General features: G+C 34.1%; 4 protein-coding genes across 4 annotated transcripts; 1 reads left to right on the top strand and 3 right to left on the bottom strand.

The window, feature by feature from the left end:
* Positions 1-2,523: 2,523 nt before the first annotated feature.
* HELRODRAFT_86723 (hypothetical protein) lies at positions 2,524-9,442 on the bottom strand (the record flags this gene model as incomplete). Its single annotated transcript, XM_009028070.1, has 25 exons — positions 2,524-2,612; positions 2,765-2,888; positions 3,004-3,128; positions 3,270-3,327; positions 3,468-3,581; positions 3,689-3,783; positions 3,906-4,041; positions 4,155-4,265; positions 4,364-4,669; positions 4,782-4,906; positions 5,042-5,292; positions 5,407-5,617; positions 5,718-5,940; positions 6,033-6,161; positions 6,263-6,352; positions 6,533-6,682; positions 6,797-7,105; positions 7,230-7,440; positions 7,554-7,882; positions 7,994-8,143; positions 8,254-8,415; positions 8,532-8,711; positions 8,839-8,940; positions 9,050-9,199; positions 9,311-9,442. 25 exons carry the CDS (start codon positions 9,440-9,442, stop codon positions 2,524-2,526), a joined length of 4,062 nt encoding a protein of 1,353 aa, XP_009026318.1.
* Positions 9,443-13,604: 4,162 nt separating this feature from the next.
* HELRODRAFT_179234 (hypothetical protein) lies at positions 13,605-14,574 on the top strand (the record flags this gene model as incomplete). Its single annotated transcript, XM_009028092.1, has 2 exons — positions 13,605-13,689; positions 13,808-14,574. The coding sequence occupies 2 exons, from the start codon at positions 13,605-13,607 to the stop codon at positions 14,572-14,574; spliced, it is 852 nt and encodes a 283-aa protein (XP_009026340.1).
* A 1,461-nt stretch (positions 14,575-16,035) lies between these two features.
* Positions 16,036-17,391, bottom strand: HELRODRAFT_179233 (hypothetical protein; the record flags this gene model as incomplete). Its single annotated transcript, XM_009028091.1, has 3 exons — positions 16,036-17,009; positions 17,107-17,265; positions 17,355-17,391. 3 exons carry the CDS (start codon positions 17,389-17,391, stop codon positions 16,036-16,038), a joined length of 1,170 nt encoding a protein of 389 aa, XP_009026339.1.
* A 291-nt stretch (positions 17,392-17,682) lies between these two features.
* HELRODRAFT_179232 (hypothetical protein) lies at positions 17,683-20,143 on the bottom strand (the record flags this gene model as incomplete). The annotated part of the gene is made up of 5 exons (XM_009028090.1): positions 17,683-17,857; positions 18,306-18,608; positions 18,777-18,889; positions 19,445-19,713; positions 19,972-20,143. The coding sequence occupies 5 exons, from the start codon at positions 20,141-20,143 to the stop codon at positions 17,683-17,685; spliced, it is 1,032 nt and encodes a 343-aa protein (XP_009026338.1).
* Positions 20,144-21,191: the final 1,048 nt, after the last annotated feature.

Below are 21,191 nucleotides of genomic sequence, written 5' to 3'. Positions count from 1 at the left end.
GAAGCTTTACAATCATCTTGCCAATTCATCGCAAACCATGTTGTTGTCGTCTTGGAACTGGAACTGATATATTTCATTTGATATGTGATGATTAGCTGATGATTTGTTTGTGGAGCGTAGAACAATTACCCGCAGAGGCACACGGACGCACACACACACACAAAAATACACACATGCACACACATACACGCACATTTGAATTTCTTGTTTGTTAATCGCCTCGCCACACTCGGCTCCAAATTTTCTCCTCTTTCTGGCTTTCTGGAGATGTCGGTTGACAGACCGGTGTTGTGCAAAAATGTGAAAAAAAATAGCAAGAAAGCTTATGTTGAACGTAAAAAAAAGAAAATAATGCTTCGAATATCCGCAGTCGAACAGTTAAAAGAAATTCAAATTTGAAAGTATTCAACAACGGCATAAATTGGAAGGACGTATTAACACACTTGTCAGTTGAGGAAACAGCAAAGTCGACCACTTTGTTTAATCGTTTTAAGATTTTCGTCTATTATGTTCACTTAGAATTATATAAACATTTTTTGTATGTTATATGTGAAGAGTTCATTTTTTCTAGAAGCGGGTCGGTGAGTTATATTATATCGACGACGATTATGATTATTTATGTTATATAGAAATCTTTTTGGTTAGTTAGTTAATCAAGATAACAATTAAGGACTAAAACACTGGTGCGAGTTCAGTTGAATAAACTACCAAATTATATTAATATATCGTAATCAGTCAAATAATAAAACTAAAAAAATAAAAAAAACTAAGAAACATACGTAGCAAAATAAAACTGTAAATCAAATTAACATTTGTCATGAAAAAATGCATACTCACGCGAATATAATAAAATAGTAATAACATACATTACATGATATCGAACTAGCAAAATGAAAATAATATTGAAAAAGTATATAAATGGTAATCATCTTTGGAATAGTTCAAACATCTGTCAACATCTATATTTAATGATGTGACATAGAAGACGACGAGTATCAAGGCGAGGCCGGTGGGTACCTTGGCGATGATGGAGCATAACCAGAGCTGCATGGGTTGTAGACCGGTGATGACGACGACCTTTCTGGTGATGTCGGCCAGTAGGTTGGTGATGATGGTACATATGCTGGAGACGTTGGTGAGTAAGCCGGGGAAGTTGGTGAGTAAGCCGGGGAAGTTGGGGAATATCTTGGGGAAGCACCAGAAGATAATGAGGAAGACAGGTAAGGCGAGGATGGACTGTAAGCAGGACTGGATGGGTTGTAGCTTGGTGAGGATGGTTGTAATGCCGGCAAATAGCTTGGTGATGTTGGTGTATATGATGGTGATGTTGGTACATATGATGGTGACGTTGGTGCATATGATGGTGATGTTGGTGAGTAAGCTGGAGAAGTCGGCGAGTAACTTGGTGATGTTGGTACATATGATGGTGATGTTGGAGAATATGAAGGAGATGTTGGTGAATATGATGGTGATGTAGGTGGATATGATGGGGACGGTGGAAAATATGATGGTGAAGTCGACATGTAGGATGGTGAAAATGCTCCAGCTGGACTTGGAAAAGAGGGACTGGCTAGTGTTTGAGATCCAGGAGACATAGCAGCTGGAGAAAAACTGGGACTGAATCCTGCGTTATCTACGGGTGAAAACCCTCCAGAAAATTCCGGTGACAGGCTTGCATCTGGTGAGAAACAGTTGTAGTTTGGAGTTTCAAAGTTTTGTTGTTCCCATGGGGTCTTTTGTGTTGTGCTCATGAGGGTCGCGCCCCCGGGAGGCATCGAGGTCAGACCGTATATGTCTCCGCCTGAAATATCAGTAAAAATTTGGATTTTTAGTTGATTAGTGAAAAAATTATTTAAAATTTTTTCTCTCTATATATATATAGTTAAAATATATAATGATTATTGATAATGATAAATACATATTTCTAAATTTTGAAAAAAAGATTTTCAATAAAATAAGTAATTTTGAGAAATAATTACGAGAATTATGAAAGAACGTACCTGCTAGGTGTCCTGATGGAATTTCGCTTGGAATATCCATTCCGTTGACGCACTGTTTATCATCCAACATCAAGTCGAAACAACCAGTACCTGAAACACATAATGATATTTAATTCAGATTACATATAAAAACAAGCCAATTGATTAATTACTTAAGTATCTTCTGAAATCTCTAGCCTAACCAACGTAAAGTACACTATCTTTATCATGCTAAACTAATCATACTAATAATATGATTATGACTTTATAAGAATGATAATTAATTAGCACAAACTGTTCACAGTTCCAATACTAACCAATCTTGGCCAGTTGTCCGAGCATTATGGCTTCTGACACTCCTTTCAACGGGTCAGTTTCTGTGTGGGCTGCTGCATCAACTAAAATGTTCACCTAAGAATTTAAGAAATAACCAATATTTATTAATCCTACAGATTGATATTCAATTGAGCAATTAATCAGTGAATCAATCATTCAGTCAATCGATCAATCATTCAATCAACCAGCCAATCAATCAATCAATCAATCAACAAACCATTTCTTCAAAAGAGCATCGAGCCAGTGCACCGGTCTCTTGCCTGTTGAGACCGTGACGAGTTATTGCCATCAGATGGCCTATGAGGGGGTTAACATTTTTCGGTTAGTCATCAATCGAAGTTATATGACAAATTAAAAATTGAATAACATAATTTAAAGCTATTGATTAACACTTGAAGAATAAATGAAGAACAGATTAAAAATAAAAAGTTTAGTGAGTGATTGGTTACCTTTGGCCGTCATGACGTCGCAGAGCAGAGCGAGGTGTCTGTGGTTGACGTAGGAGCCGTCAAATGAGATGACGTTGTTCATCTCGCGTTCAATCGCTTTACGTACTGCCTCGATTCCCAGGACCTGAAGTTTCATTAAAAGATATTATGAATAAACATTCGGCTAAAAATGTTAATTATGCAATAGTGAATCATTTATGTAAACAAATTAATTGCAATGACATGCAGTATACACTTACGTCAAAAATCTCAACGATGTCATTTGAGATGGTTCTAACATGGTCGACATTCTCAACTGTCAACACAGAACGCAGGTTGGTGCCGTCAGTTTCAAGTATCCATTCTTGTATGGTTTTGAACTCGCCTGGAATTTAGAAATTAGTTATTTGAATTTAATCTCTGCCATTAATGATAATCAAGGTGCTAATGATGATGTTATTGGTGATGAATATGATGACGTTGACTTTTTGTAAATTAACTGTAAAAATTGTGATGTGATAGTAACCTTTTTCGTCAATGATGATGCGTTTCTTTTCATCTGACGTCGGATGAACCAAGTACGCCTGGAAAATTAATGCAAGCAGAAATGTTAACCAACAAATAAACAAAATATAATAATGATCATATTTGCATCTAAAATATAAAGACAGTATCCCATCTCAATCGCATTACGCACAAACATTCCATTAAACACCAAACCAACCTTTGAGATGTTGCTGATGCCTTGCAGGGTTAGATCTTTCAACAGGTTGGTCTCAATGAGTTTGAGGAATTTGTCGTCTGTTATTTTGTCAAATTCATCTTCAACTGTCTCTTGCTGTTGGCAAATAAAATTAAAATATTCATTAAGAAAACAAATTATTTAAAACATGCAAAAAATTTAAACAGAGCATATAAAACTACAACAAACATAACAAAACTTACATTTTCCTTGTCAGCTTGTTTGTTCAATCTGATTCTAAGAGTTAATTTTTCTGCGTTGTCGTCAGTGAAGATGACATTCAAATCATCGCCAAATCCTGGTTGAGAATGGAATAATTTAGTATTTATTATACTTTCAATATATTTATTCATCATTCAGTCAATATAATTTAACAAGCCTGAGCAGCCATGCAACAAATACATGAGCCAATCAACCAACCTGCTGTGATCTTCTCCGCTATCTGCTCCATTGTTAGTCTTCTATCAGTCATTCTCTTCCTATCCAACTCAATTCTCAGCAGCCATGGCAACAAGCGATTTAAGTCAATATCAGGTAGGTCGTAGTACGTGTTGATCTAAAACAAGAATAGATGATGAATTTTAGTCAAAATTATTTTGGAGTTACAAATTTAATAAAATCAAATTTTTAAAATAAATATGTTTAAATGAAGTTAGTTGAAGTACAAACCCAATCCTGATCTTCCTTGACTACGGAGTGCCTAATGTCACTATCGTAAATAATTGCAGAGCTGGATGCAACTTTGCCTAATGTAGCATGCTCTATCAGACAGAGAACATCCTGTTGAATGGAATTAAGTTTGTGATTAGAACAAATTTAAAAAATATATAAAAAACTTTTATTATTTTTTTCTTCCTAAATGAAATAACTCTTTTCACCTTAGCCTTCTCAGCATCCTTAGCTACTTGTTCAGTCAGGAAAACAGTCAACGTAGGAGTTTTGGGCTTTTTTGAGATGCTTAAAATCTCTTTCAATCTAGGAACACCCAGAGTTACATTTTTCGAGGACACTCCCGCGTAGTGGAAAGTGTTGAGAGTCATCTGAGTGGCAGGTTCGCCGAGGGACTGGGCGGCAAGTGCACCCACCATCTCGCCCGGTTCAACTTGAGCTTGGGTAAACTTCGTCTCGATTTCACCGATGAGCCAATCAAACGCTTCAGAGGAGAGATGAAATTCTTCAATGACCTGTTTGAAGTTAGTTTCGATAGTTTTGGTTAATATTTTTGTTATCGTGTGAACAAATGACAGCATAAATATAAATAACATTAAATAAAACGTATTCGATCGACAAACTAACCTTCTTAGAGCATAGCGTAGATCTCATTAATATATTCATGAGCAGAGTAGCATTTGTATTGGCGGCCTTACTCAGCCTATCCTCTCCCTTCACGATCATGAATTTCTTGCTGAGTTCGCGCACATCTGTGGTCGCGATGATTACAAGTTTGAATAATTAGATTAAGTTTGAACAAAAAATTGAAATTTATAGAAATTTAATTTCGAAACTTTAATTCATACACGCTCTAATGCCATTAAAATTGTCATTTTGCGACTAACCTTTTATAATTTTTAAAGGATTAAGATCTGATGGCCTCTTATGGTTTATTTTGAAAAATTTTTGTGCGTTCCAAATCATCCGTTGAAGATTGCACGGAAGGACAACCCTACTCTCTCCGTTTGGAAATATCTGCCTGACTGCCATGCGGTCATCGAGCAGTTGTTCGTACTCCCGTTCGATCTCGAATGAAAAGTTTGCATCACGATGCATATCTCTCAAGACATCTTCATATAAACAGCGCTTCAGTTTCCTGTGGTGATGTTATTTAAATACGTTTATTCATTCAGTTAATCGTTTCAATATATAGATTATTTGAGATGAAAATATAAATAATTAATTATGTTAATAAATACAATGTACTCACTTTTCGTTGAATAGGTCAAATTTAAATTCTCTCTCAAATGCTTTGTCAGACGGTTTGAGAGATGGCAGATTCTGGAACTCCACCCACTCGCCCGCTAAACCATCCTCTCCGTAGCGCAACTGGATGAGCTCCTCAGCTTGGTTTCTCACTGTACCGTCGTATTTGACCATCACGCTCTCCATGGCCTTGATGAGACGGCGCTGAATGTAACCTGAAATAATTCAGAGAACGTTAGGAACGCTAGCAATAACGAAAGCCAATTGAACGACGTGAAAGAATTAAAATGTTTTCTGAAAACCAAACACACTTACCAGTTTCAGCAGTTTTGACAGCGGTATCGATCAATCCTTCTCTACCGCCCATCGCGTGGAAGTAAAATTCAGTAGGCGTAATTCCGGCCAGGTAAGAATTTTCAACGAAACCTTGACTTTCAGGTCCATGATCGTTTTTCAGGAAGTGAGGAAGAGTCCGATCACGGAAACTAAATTGGATACGTTTGCCCTCTACATTTTGTTGCCCTACACAGGCTATGATCTGAAACACGTGGAAAGAGAATAGTAGAAACCAGACAATCAGATATTTAAACATATCAAACAAATAAATGTTTGATTGGTCGTTAAACTTACTTGTGAAATATTGATTCTATTCCCCTTTGATCCAGCAACTACCATTGTTTTAAAGTTGTTAAAGTCCGATAAAGAATCCTGAGCCAATCTGCCTGTTTGGTCTCTTGCATCATTCAAGATACGATTAACCTGAAATCAGAATGTTTGTATGTATTAGAAAAATTTTAAAAACGTTAACTATTAACAAAATGACAGCATAGCATCTTCAATTTAACTTAAATTGTACCAACCTGATTTTCAAAGGTTTGTATAAAAGTGTTACCAGGAGTTAGTTCCAGCTCACCCTTTTGAGCTTTATAGGTAATATCAGCTACATTGGCCTGTTGATGAAGTATTATAAGTTTTACTTTGTTTGTTTATATATTTTTGTGTATACGGGTTTGAATAGTATTAAAAATTCGTTATTAAAATTTATTTTGATGAAGATAGCAAATAAAACTGAATTAGACAGAAATATATTCAATGAATGAATACCAGTAGATGAAATATTTTTCACTTACTTTGGCTTCCATGACAGCTAATTGGATATCCATATATGTCTTATAATCTGCAATAATGTCTGCTACACCAATGCTGTGTCCCTCAGTAAGAAGCCACTGATTGGTAACCATTTGTACGTGCGAGTAAAAATCTCCTGTTGCTTCGCGTCCCTATATAATTTTTTTTGAAATAGAAGAGGTCAAGTAACAATTTCAACTTAAATATTACATTCACAATATAGTTTCACGACATACAACCACATAACACATCATTTGTTAACTTACCAATTCGTGGTAGATAATATGCTGGAGTGATCCAGAACTAGGTCCAAGTGATTTCTTGCACAGAATTCCACTAAGTAGCTGTCCGTTCTCAACAATTACCTTCGTATCTCCGGGTGAGATCCATTTGTACGGTCCCCTGTCTTCATCGTCGGGATGCGTGCTGTGAGTACGTATGCAGTTTATCTGGCCGGGAATTATGAGGGAGAAAAGTTGCTTGCCGGTCCAGAGAGGTTCGGGTTTTAAAATCGCCGGTTGAGGTATTTTCCCATTCCAATGTGGTATGTACATGATAAGGTCCATCATGTTTTTCTATTTTGTTTTGATTGAAAATTTATTTTGTTAAATGAAAAAAAATGTATTAAAAAATCACCCAGTCAATCACTGAATCAAAAATAACAAATCGCTAAACCATTCAGTCAAATACTAAACAAACCTTGTCAATAAACGAATCTCTTCTAGTCATTTTATTAACAGCGGTCAGGGAATCTTGAACAATGCCCATAACGGGTCTGTTGGCTTGTGGAGTTATGATCATCCTTTTAACTGATGACAGCTGACTGATCTCTGCCCTTGTTTCGAGGGACTGAGCAAGGTGGAGGTTCATTTCGTCGCCATCGAAATCGGCATTGTAAGGGGTTGTAGCACTGTTTTGTAAGGTGAAAAAATAATAATAAAACAAATGGTCAATTAATGTAACAAAAAATGAATAAATTTATTTATCACTGTTGTATTAACAAACAACATTGCCATCACAAACCTGAGGTTTAGTCTAAATGTGGAATAAGGCAATACTTTGACCTTGTGACACATCATGGACATCTTGTGCAATGTGGGCTGACGATTGAAGATCACGTAATCGTCGTCTAGCATTTGACGCTCAACCGTTTCCCCAATTTGAAGATGTAGATCAGATAATTTACGATGATATCTTAGATCAATGCGAACATTATTTTGCTTGATTATGTACCTAGCACCAGGGTAATTGTTGGGCCCTCTATGTACCAGTTGAGTCAACCTATCGATGTTGAAGGGGGTGACCAGCTCTGGATAGGTGAGGTTTTTGGCAATTGTCATAGGAACGCCAACCTGTTGAAGACAATTAATTTTTAAATTAAATTTAGATGAAATTTATAAAATTACGTATATTGTATTAAAATTAGTCAACATTTTCTGTTCGTAGCAATAACAATGACGTACTTGATCAATCTTCAACATGGGGTCTGGTGTAATAACTGTCCTCGCCGAAAAATCAACTCTCTTTCCCATGAGATTACCACGGACACGACCTTCCTTGCCCTTCAAACGCTCTGTGATGGATTTCAACGGACGACCACATCTCTGAGTGGCCTGTTATGGGTTTGAAAATAATCTATATTAATAATATCATAATACTCTATGATGGTGATAAATAATGAATGCTCTAAATAATTTTACACTTAAAAAAAATTTAAACAAACTTTAGGCTGTCCAGGCATTTCGTTGTTAATCATGGTAGCCACATGATACTGAAGTAATTTAATGTTTTCATCTAAAATGTGGGGGGGAGCTCCTTGCTCTTCGTTGCGCTTCAATTTGTTGTTGATCTTTATAATGTCGGCCAGTTTGTATGTTATGTCATCCTATATTTAAAGTAAATTTATCCAAAATTAAATTACAAAAGGTTTACAGAGTTTTAATTTTGAAATTATTTTCCTGTGAAAATTATGGATTCTAAAGTTTTTTGCAAATAGCTAACCTGACTCCTAGCTGCTCCGAAATTGAGGACAGACGGTCTAACAGGCAGTGGAGGCACTGGTAAGATGGTCGCAATCATCCAATCAGGTCGTGCGTACCTGGCGTCCATTCCTAAATACGAGCACGTCTCGTCAGTGATCTCCCGGAAGATCTCAAGAACGCGTTCGGCCGTCAGCACAATCTGTTTAGTTGAAAACCAGTTGTAGAAAGTTGCATTTGAAAGTAAAAATGTAGTGAAAATAAAAAAGTGGTGAAAAGTTGCATTTCGATGTGATATAAAATTATTAGAAAAATAAATGAATAAAAACCTTTTTTTCTTGGCTCTCGTGATTAAGCACATTCCATTCTGCCGTCAACTCCAAACCAATCTTTCTGATTTTCGGCTGGTGACGACCGCATCCTTCCACCTGCTTTTAATTTATTTATAACATTTATTTATCATCATTTCTGTTAAATTTTTTAAAAAATTATTCATAAAATATCAAACAACAAAGTAATAATTGTTTTAACGTTGCTTACCACATCTTGTTCCATTTTCTCTCCTGTTTCGACATCCCCACTCCTACACTCACAGGTGGTTTTAACTTTGCAGAGGTTGTATACCAAATTTTGTCTACGATTAAAGTCACTTTTAGTTTTACTTAATATCATCTTCATTTTTGGCAGTTCCTGGAAGAAGAGTCAATAAAAAAATAATTAATTTTGAATTAATTTTGAATTAAATTTTGATTAATAAAATCTTCACATAATATAAAAACACTTTATGAAACAAAAACTTACCGGATCAACGAGCAATCTGGAACAGTAGAAGCAAACACATCTCATAACTTTAATGATCTTCGGCAAGAATACTGCATGGAAAACTGGTTTCGAGAGCACAATATGTCCGAAATGACCCGGACATTCCGCCATGTTCCCCCCACACGTCAAGCATCTGCCTGTTCGGTCGACTACGCCCTGACGCGGATCCATCAATCCGCCTATCTTGGGACAGCCGTTTTCAGTACTTACGGGATGCTTTATCCCACCGTTGTCCGTAACGGACATTTGCAGCTGAAATTAATTGAAAAAAATATTAATTAAAATTATTTCAATTATAAATAAACAACGTCAATAAATTGGAACAAGTATGCAATTTGATTTAGAAATTAAAATAGTACTAACAATTTCGTCTGGACTCAGAATGCCGAATTGCATTCTTTGAACCTCTCTCTTCGGAGCATGAGTATCTTGGTAAGCCATTATTTTTTATATGACTGATTCTTCAAATTTGATGAATTGATTATTATCTAAATGCTCCTGGACAAGCAATGGAGTTATTCTTCAAATTTGATGAGTTGATTAATATCTAGACGCTCCTGGGCAAGCAATGGAGATATTCTCCAAATTTGTTGAATTGATTAATATCTAAACTCTTTTCGACAAACAATGGAGAAGTTATCAAAATTGTTTGAATTGATTAATATCTAAACTCTTTTCGACAAACAATGGAGAAGTTATCAAAATTGTTTGAATTGATTAATATCTAAACTCTTTTCGACAAACAATGGAGAAATTATCAAAATTGTTTGAATTGATTAATATCTAAACGCTTTTGAACAAGCAATAGATTGCTTCTTGAAACTGGCTGAATTGATTAAATATCTAAACGCTCTTCAACGTGCAAGTGGCAAAATGATGTCGTCATTGAAGTTGAGAAACTTATATATGGTTAGAATAAAACGAACTTTGTTTATCTATGTACAAAGATACTAATAAATTTCTTATTATTTGACTTTGCTAGGATTACATAGTATTACATTTTTTACAACCTGCGAGTAATTTTATTGTCTTTGTGGTGTTATATTTTCAACTTTGTAAGTTTTATTAACAGCGCATCGTATAGTTTATTACATAAACATTGCAACACAACTTTGATTGGAGCTCAAATTTAATTAGATATTCGCGTCGTAAAATGCGGTTGGCTCGAATAGTATTTTTTTAAAAACGAAGTTAAATTCGTACATCAAGAATGACTTTGAAAGCAAAATAAAAAAATTAGTTCCATGAAATGATTTAAAACACTAAGTTTGTTGCCTGATTTTTAGAAGTTAATTATGTTCTTTACTTTAGCTAAACTTTTTTAATTTGAAATTATATATTATTCATTAAATTGATTCAATGAAATGAAGTTGGAAAAAATCTTTTTTTTTATTTTAAAACAAATTCATATTATTAAAATGATTTTGAAATCAAAGGCAAAATCAAAAGTTACACAACCGTGAAATGGTTTTCGTTATAATTTTTGAAATGATTTGTGTTTAGCATTTCATTCAAAACACACTCATATATATTTATAAATTTACATATTTATACAAACTAATATACAAACGTGTATATATTTATAAATAAATACTATTTGTTAAAATGTTCATCAATATCATAATGAAGATAAAAAAATAAAATTTCGAAAGAGTTTCGATTGGTGTGTTTTATTTAGGAAGTCGTTGCATTATGTTGTGTCTTCATGCGCGGTTGTATTGGTGCGTGCTTGTAGAATGTTTTGATTAGAAAGTTCTTTCAGTAATGCTTGGCATGGAGACACGCACATTCACTCAAACACAGTGTGTCCGGTGGAAGTTGACGTCTTTGAAAACCTGTTGAAAGGGAAATGTTAATAATTAATATAATTTTTTTTCATTTCAGTTTTTGTAATGCAGCTCATAATGTTTGCACTGAACATGTATTATATTTAAAAGGTGATAATTGCCTAATGGAAACGTGATGTAAAAACTTGAATTTTTTGAAAAATTATTAGTCAGTCAGTAGAAGGTCTGTTTGCTATGACATTTTTGGTGAAAATTGTGGAAATATGAATGTTTTAAACAAAAAATTGTTGAATGAATTTGCATTTGTTTGCGTTGAAAATTCCATGCCTAACATAATGAAGGCTTTGGATGCTTTCGAAAGAGTGAACCGCATTCTGACAAACAAAAAAATTTCAAAATTAAGAAATTATGATAAAGTGTGTACACATTGCCGCACGCACACACACACATCCGCACAATACACACGTCACACACACACATTCACACACACAGCACGCATACACACACCGCGTATTTTGATAAAGTGTACACATTGCACACACACACACACACGCATACACACACCGCGTATCCATGGTATACCTAATGGAAAAATGAGATAAAAACTTCACTTTTTTTTAGAAACTATTGACCACTGAGTTAGCTCAGTAGGTAGAAGGTCTGTTAGTTATGACATTTTTTGTAAGAAATTTAAAATAACTTCGCATAATTAAAACACACGCCACACACACACAAGCTTATTTATTTATAATTAACTGGTGTAACGTTAAAAATAAAATCAACAAATTCATTTTTTGACAGTCTATTAGTTTTTCAATGAACAAAAAACACTTATTTATTAATAATGGACAAATCATCAAAAATTAAAAAAAATTAAATTGAAATATTTTTTAGTTTCATTAGAAGAATTTAGTAAATAATAATCTCTCTAATCGAAACCTAAAGTTTCAAGCCACAGATGTATTGTTATAACCGCGGGAATATTTGAATTGCGTATTATTTAACTATTGTTATCTTTGCAGTGTTTGTAATCTTTTGATTATAAATACGTCCCGCGTAACGAAGTTTACATGTCAGGTTTAGAGCGGATAAAGAGAAGTCATAAAATGTGATTTATGTAGTTACTTGAATTACTTGGCAAACTTTGCTGTGTGAAGGCCGCATTGAGAACTATTTGACCTTTGAATTATCTCGACCCGGCGGAGAGATTTTTAAGATTTGTGGTTCCTTTTTTTGTTTATAATATCTGGCTGACAACCTTTTTTGGTAAACATGGCCTTGCCGGTCGCATAAAATAGCTTAGTTTTTACCGTAATTCGCCCACCCCTGCACTAGATACATCAATAATTTGAAAAAATTTTATGGCCATCAATCGCAATAATGCGTGTTTGTGAATTTATTTCAGACAACGATTGCTAACAATTTGTATTTGTTGTCAAAATCTGAAAGTCATCACAATTTTTCCTTCAATTTGGGATTTTATAAACTCCATTACATGTTTTATTATTGAATCATTTATTGACAAATATCTTACACGGTCTTACTTGTTAAGACATCAAGTTAATTGATCAACCAATCGAATTGTTTAGGTGATGCTTTGGGTTTAATTAATTAATTTATAGGGTGGTTGATTAACTGAATGATTAAGTCGTGAATCAATTACTTAGTAATTAACTAATTAATTTAATTAATAATGAATAAATTAAGTGTGACTGATTTTTTATTGGCTGATTGATTGATTACTTGATTAACTGGCAAATTAATGGATAGACAAATTTTTTGAAATAGTGTACTTTATTATAAGCATGATTTTAATAAAATTTTGTAACAAAAAAACTGCAGTTTTATACAGAATATTTTAAGGATAAATAGTCCAAAAGTAATTCCCATTTACAATTTATAAAACGAAACGCAATCACTGACTTTGTGTTACAAAAATATGAATAATGTGGACAAATGTGGACAACACTTTAATGAAGTTCAGATGTCAAAGGTGATAAAATTTTCAAGATTACGACCCTGAACTTTATTTTAATGAAAATTCGATCGTTATCGAAGAACCAGCTCAAGAAATCAAATGGCCAAACTTTATTTACTTAACTTAACTAATATATTAATTAGCGAGTCGGGGATCAAATGATAGTTTTTATGGCTATTGTTTTTAACTAAGGACTAGTACTAATAAAGCACGAGACTTCAATTAACCCTTTGTAAATAAGTGTTTATCTGACAAACGTTTTACGATGAACGCCTCTTTGTTACCAAAGGACGAATTAAATAAAGTAATAATCTTTGGTACATTTTTTAGTTTACTATCATTAATTAGTGACACAGTAATTTTCTTATACAGATTCGCAAAATATTTACAGGTGTATATATATTGGAGTACGAACTGAAAATTAACTAAACACTGAATTAAGTGATAATATATTTTACTAAAATCGTATCACTGATTATCGCAATTCAATTAAAGAGTATCCATGAAAATGGCCGAAAAATATGTTGGAACTGAAAATAACGTTCATGCTGAACGTGGTTTCAATGTGAGAGATGCAGTTCCCAACAAAATTAGTTAGATATCATATTTTTAACGATATTAATTTTTTAATTTTATAAACAAATTAATTTAATTCATATCATGTAATAATGATAAGAAAAATGGTTACAAAAATTTTCTTTTTGTTTGCAGTAGAAAAAAATTCTATACTTTCTCTGGGTCCCAGTAGAAAGAAAGAACCCATAAACCATCAGGCGGTTACATTTAAAAGTGAACCAAAGAGATTTTCAGAGCAAATCTCACAGTCGGAGAAATCATCGTCCAATCGTTCTAATATTCAATTCGATCACAAAATTTATCAAAAAGAAATCCTTGAGCTACAAGAAGGAAAATTTAAATTTGAAAAACTGAATGTGAAAAAGTTGGATATGCTGGAAATACAACCTGAAAAAACGAGCAGAAGTTTAAGTTTCAAAGAATACTTCAACAAAAAAATTTCAAACAAATTTTCAAACTTTTGGAAAAATGATGGCTCAAAAAATTTAGAACCTGCAAAGAAAAAAAAGGACAAAAAATCTCCAAAAAATGAATACAAATTATCTTGCCATTCCAATTCACCTTCCTGTCGTTACAAACTACACAAACCTGTCCCGTACAACGAGCTGCTACATTATGGCTACAAACAAGAAGGGGATGCGTCGGATTTGATTTCAAGCAAAAGCTTTATAAAATTAGAAAAAATTCATCCAACTGAAAAAGCACTAATGGAAAAGGATGATCGACTAAAACTGTTTAAAATGTCTCGGGGTCAGGCAATTGATGATGGTAATAAGGGAAAGGTTGCTGGACCTCAAGACGATGAAGTTGCTCTTTTTGCTGAGTTTGATGAAACCGATGGTGAAGATGAACGGAAAACGAAATTTAAGAACATCGGAAAATTCTTTCAAATCCAGAAATAGAAATTTTGTTATCATTTGACTTTTTGTGAGTTTTTAAAGTTTAACTTCAGCCCATTTTCATGTATTTTTAACTTCAAGCATGTTAACAATTTTTATGTTACTTTGAATTGACACGCCATAAATTTTCATACAAAATTTGTGAACAAAACATTCGAATTTTCGTCATTCAAGTTTCAAATTTTTTTTGCATTCCACAAATTCTATTACGTTGAAGGTTTGTGCTAAAAATTTATAAAAATAGTCTATTTTAATCTAGGCAAAAGTTAAGTGAACATAAGCAGCCTTGTAAATATATAATGCGAATCTACAGTTGCAGTGTTATTAGCAGGTTGTATCATATAATATCTACATAATATTACATATTTCCATTCTTTCCTTCCGCATGATGTGACCAAAAAACTCTAACTGCCCCCGTCGAATTATCTGTTGTAATTTCTTCTCTTCATAACCGGGTTGTTTTAATACATCCTCATTTAAGTACGGGAGGTCCAACTAATTTTAATAATTCCTCCCCAGCGCTAATCTTTTTTTTATTTCTTTAGGACTCAGAGCCGTAAGTAAGCACAGGAAAAATGTAACATCCTAACATTTTAATTTTGTTGATATACATAACTGTATGCTTACCGTTGGTGTTTCAAAACAAACCTTTTTATCGATCATACTCTATTGAAATTCACGTGCATTTGCTGGGAAAATTAAAAAATACAACATTTTTGCGGAATTATTTGAGCCTTTTTTTGACAAATAAGACTATAACTCGACTCAAAATGTTACAAATATTTGGAATGGAAATGATCCAGTGTTCATAGAACATTTATTTGAATGTTTAATTTTATATTAAAACAAAAATGTTTTAAAAGTCAGCCTCATTATTTTGGTTTTTGTAAAAATTAAAAGTTCAGAAACATATTATTCACTAATTCAAAGTCATATTAAATAAATAAATAATCGCAAAAAACTTCTAGTTGAAGATCGTGTTATGCACAACTAGATAAGGTAACTAATATAACGAGGGAATTCAGGGTGGAAGATTTTCATCTGGAAATTATTCCACGTTCCCCAGAGTGCAGTTTTCACTCTCCTCACTTTTCTTTATAATTTTATTCACTGGTTTATCTATCCAAGTATGTTTGAGTATCTGTACGGTTGTACTCTATTGAACCAGGTTTATACATTTTTTTAACTTGAGCAAATTTTTTGTTAGCGCGTATTGTTTTCATTGTAGTTAGTTGGGTAGATATTTGGTATGGCAGATGGTTGGATATTTACAAACTCAACTCATGTAAATATTTTAATAAATTATAATTTCATTCAAATATGACGAAAATAAGAGCAATTATATGATGATGACAGTTAAGAAGATGAAGATGGTGACAAAATCCAAAAACTAACAAACGTCACTAAGATAATGGCTATTTTATAAAAAAAATTATTCAAATATGTTTCATCAAAATGGAATTGTCACACGGTGGATTGGTTGAAAGTGGCGAAAGAAGGAATTGTCAGTAACCCATCCTGGTTCACTTTCCTTCCATCTCTTCTATTCTCCTTACTGCAAAAACCTTCGTGACCATGATCGTTCGGGCTGCTAGTTGCTTCTAAAAAACGAACGCTGAATTCTCTTGGTTTGTTTTTGTGAAGGTTTGCTGGGTGATGGTCGTTTGTCCAATCTTCCCGCTGGCTGCGCTGACGTTGATGCAATGAACGAGGAAAATTGGTATTGCTGTTGCTGTTGTTGTTATTGTTGCTGTTATTGTGGGATGGTAAGATGGAATTTGCTAGCTGAAGTGTTGTAAGACTGTTGGCTGATGACTTGTCGTTATCTAGCAACTCGACGACATTGTTGAAAGTTAAGTCGTTAGCGTTGTTTAGAGACGCAAAAGATTCTTTTGCTTTTTGCTTTTTCAATTTTTCATTGTTAACTTTAATCTCCTTACTAATTTCACTTGTTTTACAATAAGTTTTCGTGTACCTGTTAGAAAAGTTACTATCGCTGCTGTTATGACATTTATGTTCGGACCCCCCTAACTCCTCTTGGAAGCGCGGGTCCGACTTGGCCAGGCAGATGTTCTTGTTGCTGCTGCTTCTTTTGGCAGAGATGTAACTCTTGAAAATGCAGAAAACGAGGAAGGCCACGAGGTTAAGGCACAGTAGAGATAGTCCAATGACTAGTGTCAAGTAGAACGTGAAAAAGGAGTGAGGAGTGATGGATGTGTACATGTGCTGGGGTATTGTGATGTTGCTTGTGCTCATGTTTTGAACGCCGAGAATGTTGGTAGAACTGGAGTTGTTGAAACCATTCAGAGGTTTCGTTGAAAAAGATTTGGTCAATGCTGACCTTGAATTCTTTTGTAGAAGTTTCAGATCGGCCAGTTTAGTTTTGTTGGTTGAGTTGGTGCGATACTTCGTTGGCTTGCTCGAGGTTTTGCCCCTGTCTGTTCAACGTGAAAGTGTTGATGTTATGCATTTTAGAAGTTTATGAACTTTGCGATATAAAACTATTTAAAAAATTGTTGATTATTCTCAACTAACGGTTGTTATGATTAGAGAGGCCTATTATTTTATGGGCGAACGAACTCTTGGGGTCGTAAGCATGCATGGAGGAGACCCGCAAGAGACGGGGCATGAGGTCCAACCATAGAGACATCTTATCAGGCCTGTAATTGTCAATAAGTTTCGCACCACCTGGAGCTGTTAGTTTTTGAAAAATAAATTAACAAAAAATTGTATGGTATTAAAACTCTTCTAAGGATCTTTCATTCTGACACGAATAGGCCTACCTAGATATACATTATTATTTAATACAATTTTATTCATGTTTGTTTATTTTTGAAAATTGAATAGCTCATTAAACTTGGTTGCTACTCTGAATTTATACATATTGTATTTCCGCATTGTTGAGTTTATGGTTTACATTATACATATTGTTTTATTAATAATTTATCATCCTTACCTAAGTAGTTCACAATTTTTAAAACTACCCTAGAAAATTAAATAACAAAAAAATAAAGTTATTGCTAATGTTTGATTAAGTTATTTTATCATTTAATATTCATTTAAATTTATTTAAAAAAAATGAATAAATAAATAGACAGAAGAAACTTTGAATTACAAATACTCAGAAGAGCTGGGGCTTGTGGAAGGTAGTGTAGCCAAAGCAGGGGTGGGTGTTGGTGAAGGTTTTGTTGGGGGTGATATAGGGAGGAGGAAGATGTTGGGGAGTGTTGTGATGCTGCTGGCTCTGTAGGGTTTCTGTGTTAAATTCGAGTTTTGTATTAGTTTTCTGGCGTTCGTTAGTTTATAATTTATAGCTATTTTAATTATTTATAATTTGTTATTAACTATAAATTATAATTATAGTTAACAAAATTGTACTATGTTGGTTTGTATAGGAGTCAGTTATTTTGGACAAATTTCATTCATACACAAAATTTAGTTTAAAATTTTTAAATTTAAAGAGACAAATTCTTGAACTATCTAACCATGTTATGTAATCGTTACACCCTCGCAACCGCAGTTTCTCAATAAAAAGAAATTTAACAAATAACAAATAATTACACACACAGAATAAATACACACACACAGGCACACACTCTCACCCACACACACGCACACACACACACACGCACACGCACGCACACACGCACAGAGTTAGAAATAAAATTGCAGTAATTACTTCTAAAGACGTAACATGATTGAAAAAGTTGAAGAAAAAAAAATCATCCACTCACCCATACTTCACGAAGTTCATCCACCATGATATCAAGTCTCTTGAAAAAGTTTGAAGATTGTTATTGATGCTGTTGTTGCTGTTGTTGACGTTGTAATTGATGTAGTTGTCGGTGGCGTTGTTGATGTTAGCATTGATGTTATTGCTGATAAAGTTGATGTCTTTGATGTTGATGTTGTAGTTGATGTGGTTGCTTTGTAAAGGTTCGTGGTAGCGTCCATTCTTTATGAAGTTGTTTGTTTGGAGGGGGGAACAGCATCCTTCTGACAGGGCATCTCCAAAGATCAGGGCTACATCATCGTAACTGCAATGTAAACATCATCCTAATGTTACTAAAACTGTTCTTTTCTGCCCGGCTATATTTGTTTTTTTTTGTGTGTTGTTGTTGCTGTGTTCAACTTCTGGTCTTAACATTTTTTACAGTATTTCTTTATTTTTTTTTCCAAAATTCGTTTATTATATCTAGAAACACCTTTTTCTATATTTCTCTTTTAATGTTCTTTTTATAGCTGTTGCTAATGTTGTTTTTCCTACTTGTAATAAATGCGTTTTTTGTTTGTAGTAAATGATAGATGTGGAAGCTTTCTGTGTTGTTGTGTTACTGTAATGTTGGTGTAATTAATGCACTCGTTGTTATGGTAGTTGTTAGGTAGTTGCTGTTATGAGTGTTAATGTAGTTTGTGCCAGGAAAATCAAGTTATAAAAGAAGTTGATGTTGTTGCTCTTACAAACGCTGTTCAATGTTCGTACTTAAGTAGGTGTTCATACTAAAATTATTTGTTCCTGTTTTAATGTTGTTGCTGTCGAAATGATCTATTTAGAATCATGAAAAAAAATTTAGGGTCGTATTTAACAATTTTACTCCTTAATTTTTTTTAGTTTCAAAATAATTTTTATTTAACATGACAACTTTATTTGTTGAAGAAACATCTTTGTTTAAATTTGATGAAATATTTAAGTTTGATCATAAATGACAACACATATTCGAGAACTATATGACTTGAAATTCAATCTCAGCCGGATGAATGTTTAAACAAACATTCACTCACCTCACCTCACCTCACACACACACACACACACACACACACACACACACACACACACACACACACACACACACACACACACACACACACATACCGACAACACACGTGCATTTCTTTCAGCAACTTTCAAAATTTCAAAAACCCACCCATACGAGTCTAGCCCGTGAGTGACGTAAGCAAACACGTGACCCCGCACGTGACCAGATTTAAATTCCTTCAGCCAATCAAACATGGGTGCTGCAAACAGAGCATCAGTTAAAAAGTCACCTGACATCTTTCTTATCCTCCGCTCTATTACACGAACACGTGACACGCGAGCAGACGGTGATGATGATGATGATGATGATGTTGATGATGATGGTGCTGATAATGTTAATGTTGATGATGGTGATGATGGTGATGATGGTGATGGTGATGATTCCATAAAATATGATGGATATGTTGGCGATGAGGATTCAGATGATTTATCGTAACTCTTGTGGGCCGGGTTATGATTATGATTGCATCTGGGTCTTTCATCAACATCACTATCATCGCCACCACCACCACCATCATCGCCACAATTTCTCTCATCATTTTCATGGTTACTTTTATCATCATCTTCATCACCATCGTCATCACCATCATCATCAGCATCTTCATGGTCGTCATCCTCATCTTCTTCTTCCTCCTTAAGGAAAACCCCAGGTGGTGACATGTAGTGGTGCCTCAGGACATCCAGCAGGGTCCTACCCATCCCGCCCGGCTCTCCACCAAACATTTCACCCACGAAATCACTCATCAGTTGGCTCATGTCGTCTGTATGGTGGGAATAATGGTAACGATGACGGTTGAGTTTCGTTTCGAGTGATGACGATGATGATGATGACGATGATGATGATGATGACGATGATGATGATGATGGATACATGATTATGATGATGATGATGGATACATGATTATGATGATGATGATGATAATGAAATGAGATAATGATGTGATTATGATGATTTTTTTGTTTGTTGTTGCTGATGATAACGATGTAGCAATGATAATTTATTATTTTTATTATTATTATTATTATTTATTATTATTATTGTTGTTTTGTTATTATGAATATTAATAGAATTAATTAAAAACCAATAAAACTTGCTCCCCAAAGCCACGCATGAAGCGCTTCATAAATAACATTATTATTATTATTATTACTATTATTACAACAATAAACAACAACAACTACTACTACTACTACTGCTACTACTACTACTGCTACTACTACTACTACTACTACTACTACTACTGCTGCTACTGCTGCTGCTGCTGCTGCTGCTGCTACTACTAACATTTTTTATTATTGCTATACCAATTTCTTCTGCTATTACTGCTCTTGCTTCTACTACTGCTACTATTGCCACTGCAGCTACGGCTGCTACTGCTGCTGCTTCTATCATTACTACTGTTATTACTACTACTACTACTGTATTACTTTTATTGTTTCTATACTTGGTGATATCATCATTAGAATAATACTACTTATTATTGTTTTTTTTTTATCATTATTATAATTATTATTATAATTATTATCATAATTATTATTAATAATATTATTATTTTTATTAAATGAATGAATGAGAAAAGGTAATGAAAGACAAAAAAGTTTAAAAGTGATGAATGGAAGACTGATGATATTTATTGTGCGTGACGGGCCTCCTACCCTCTATGATGAAGTCACAAGCTGTTCTAAAAAGCTATAATAATTAACTTTATGCTACGTGTGCGTTCGTCTTTGCATGTGTGTGTGTGTGTGTGTGTGTGCGTTCCTGTTTGTGTGCGTGTGTGAGTTTGGTTCAGTATGTTCGTGA

The sequence above is a fragment of the Helobdella robusta genome (genome assembly GCF_000326865.2).
Source record: "Helobdella robusta unplaced genomic scaffold HELROscaffold_53, whole genome shotgun sequence".
Classification (NCBI taxonomy): Eukaryota; Metazoa; Annelida; class Clitellata; order Rhynchobdellida; family Glossiphoniidae; genus Helobdella; species Helobdella robusta.
The sequence above is the reverse complement of the archived record's forward strand: the minus strand, read 5'-3'. Positions and strand labels throughout refer to the sequence as shown.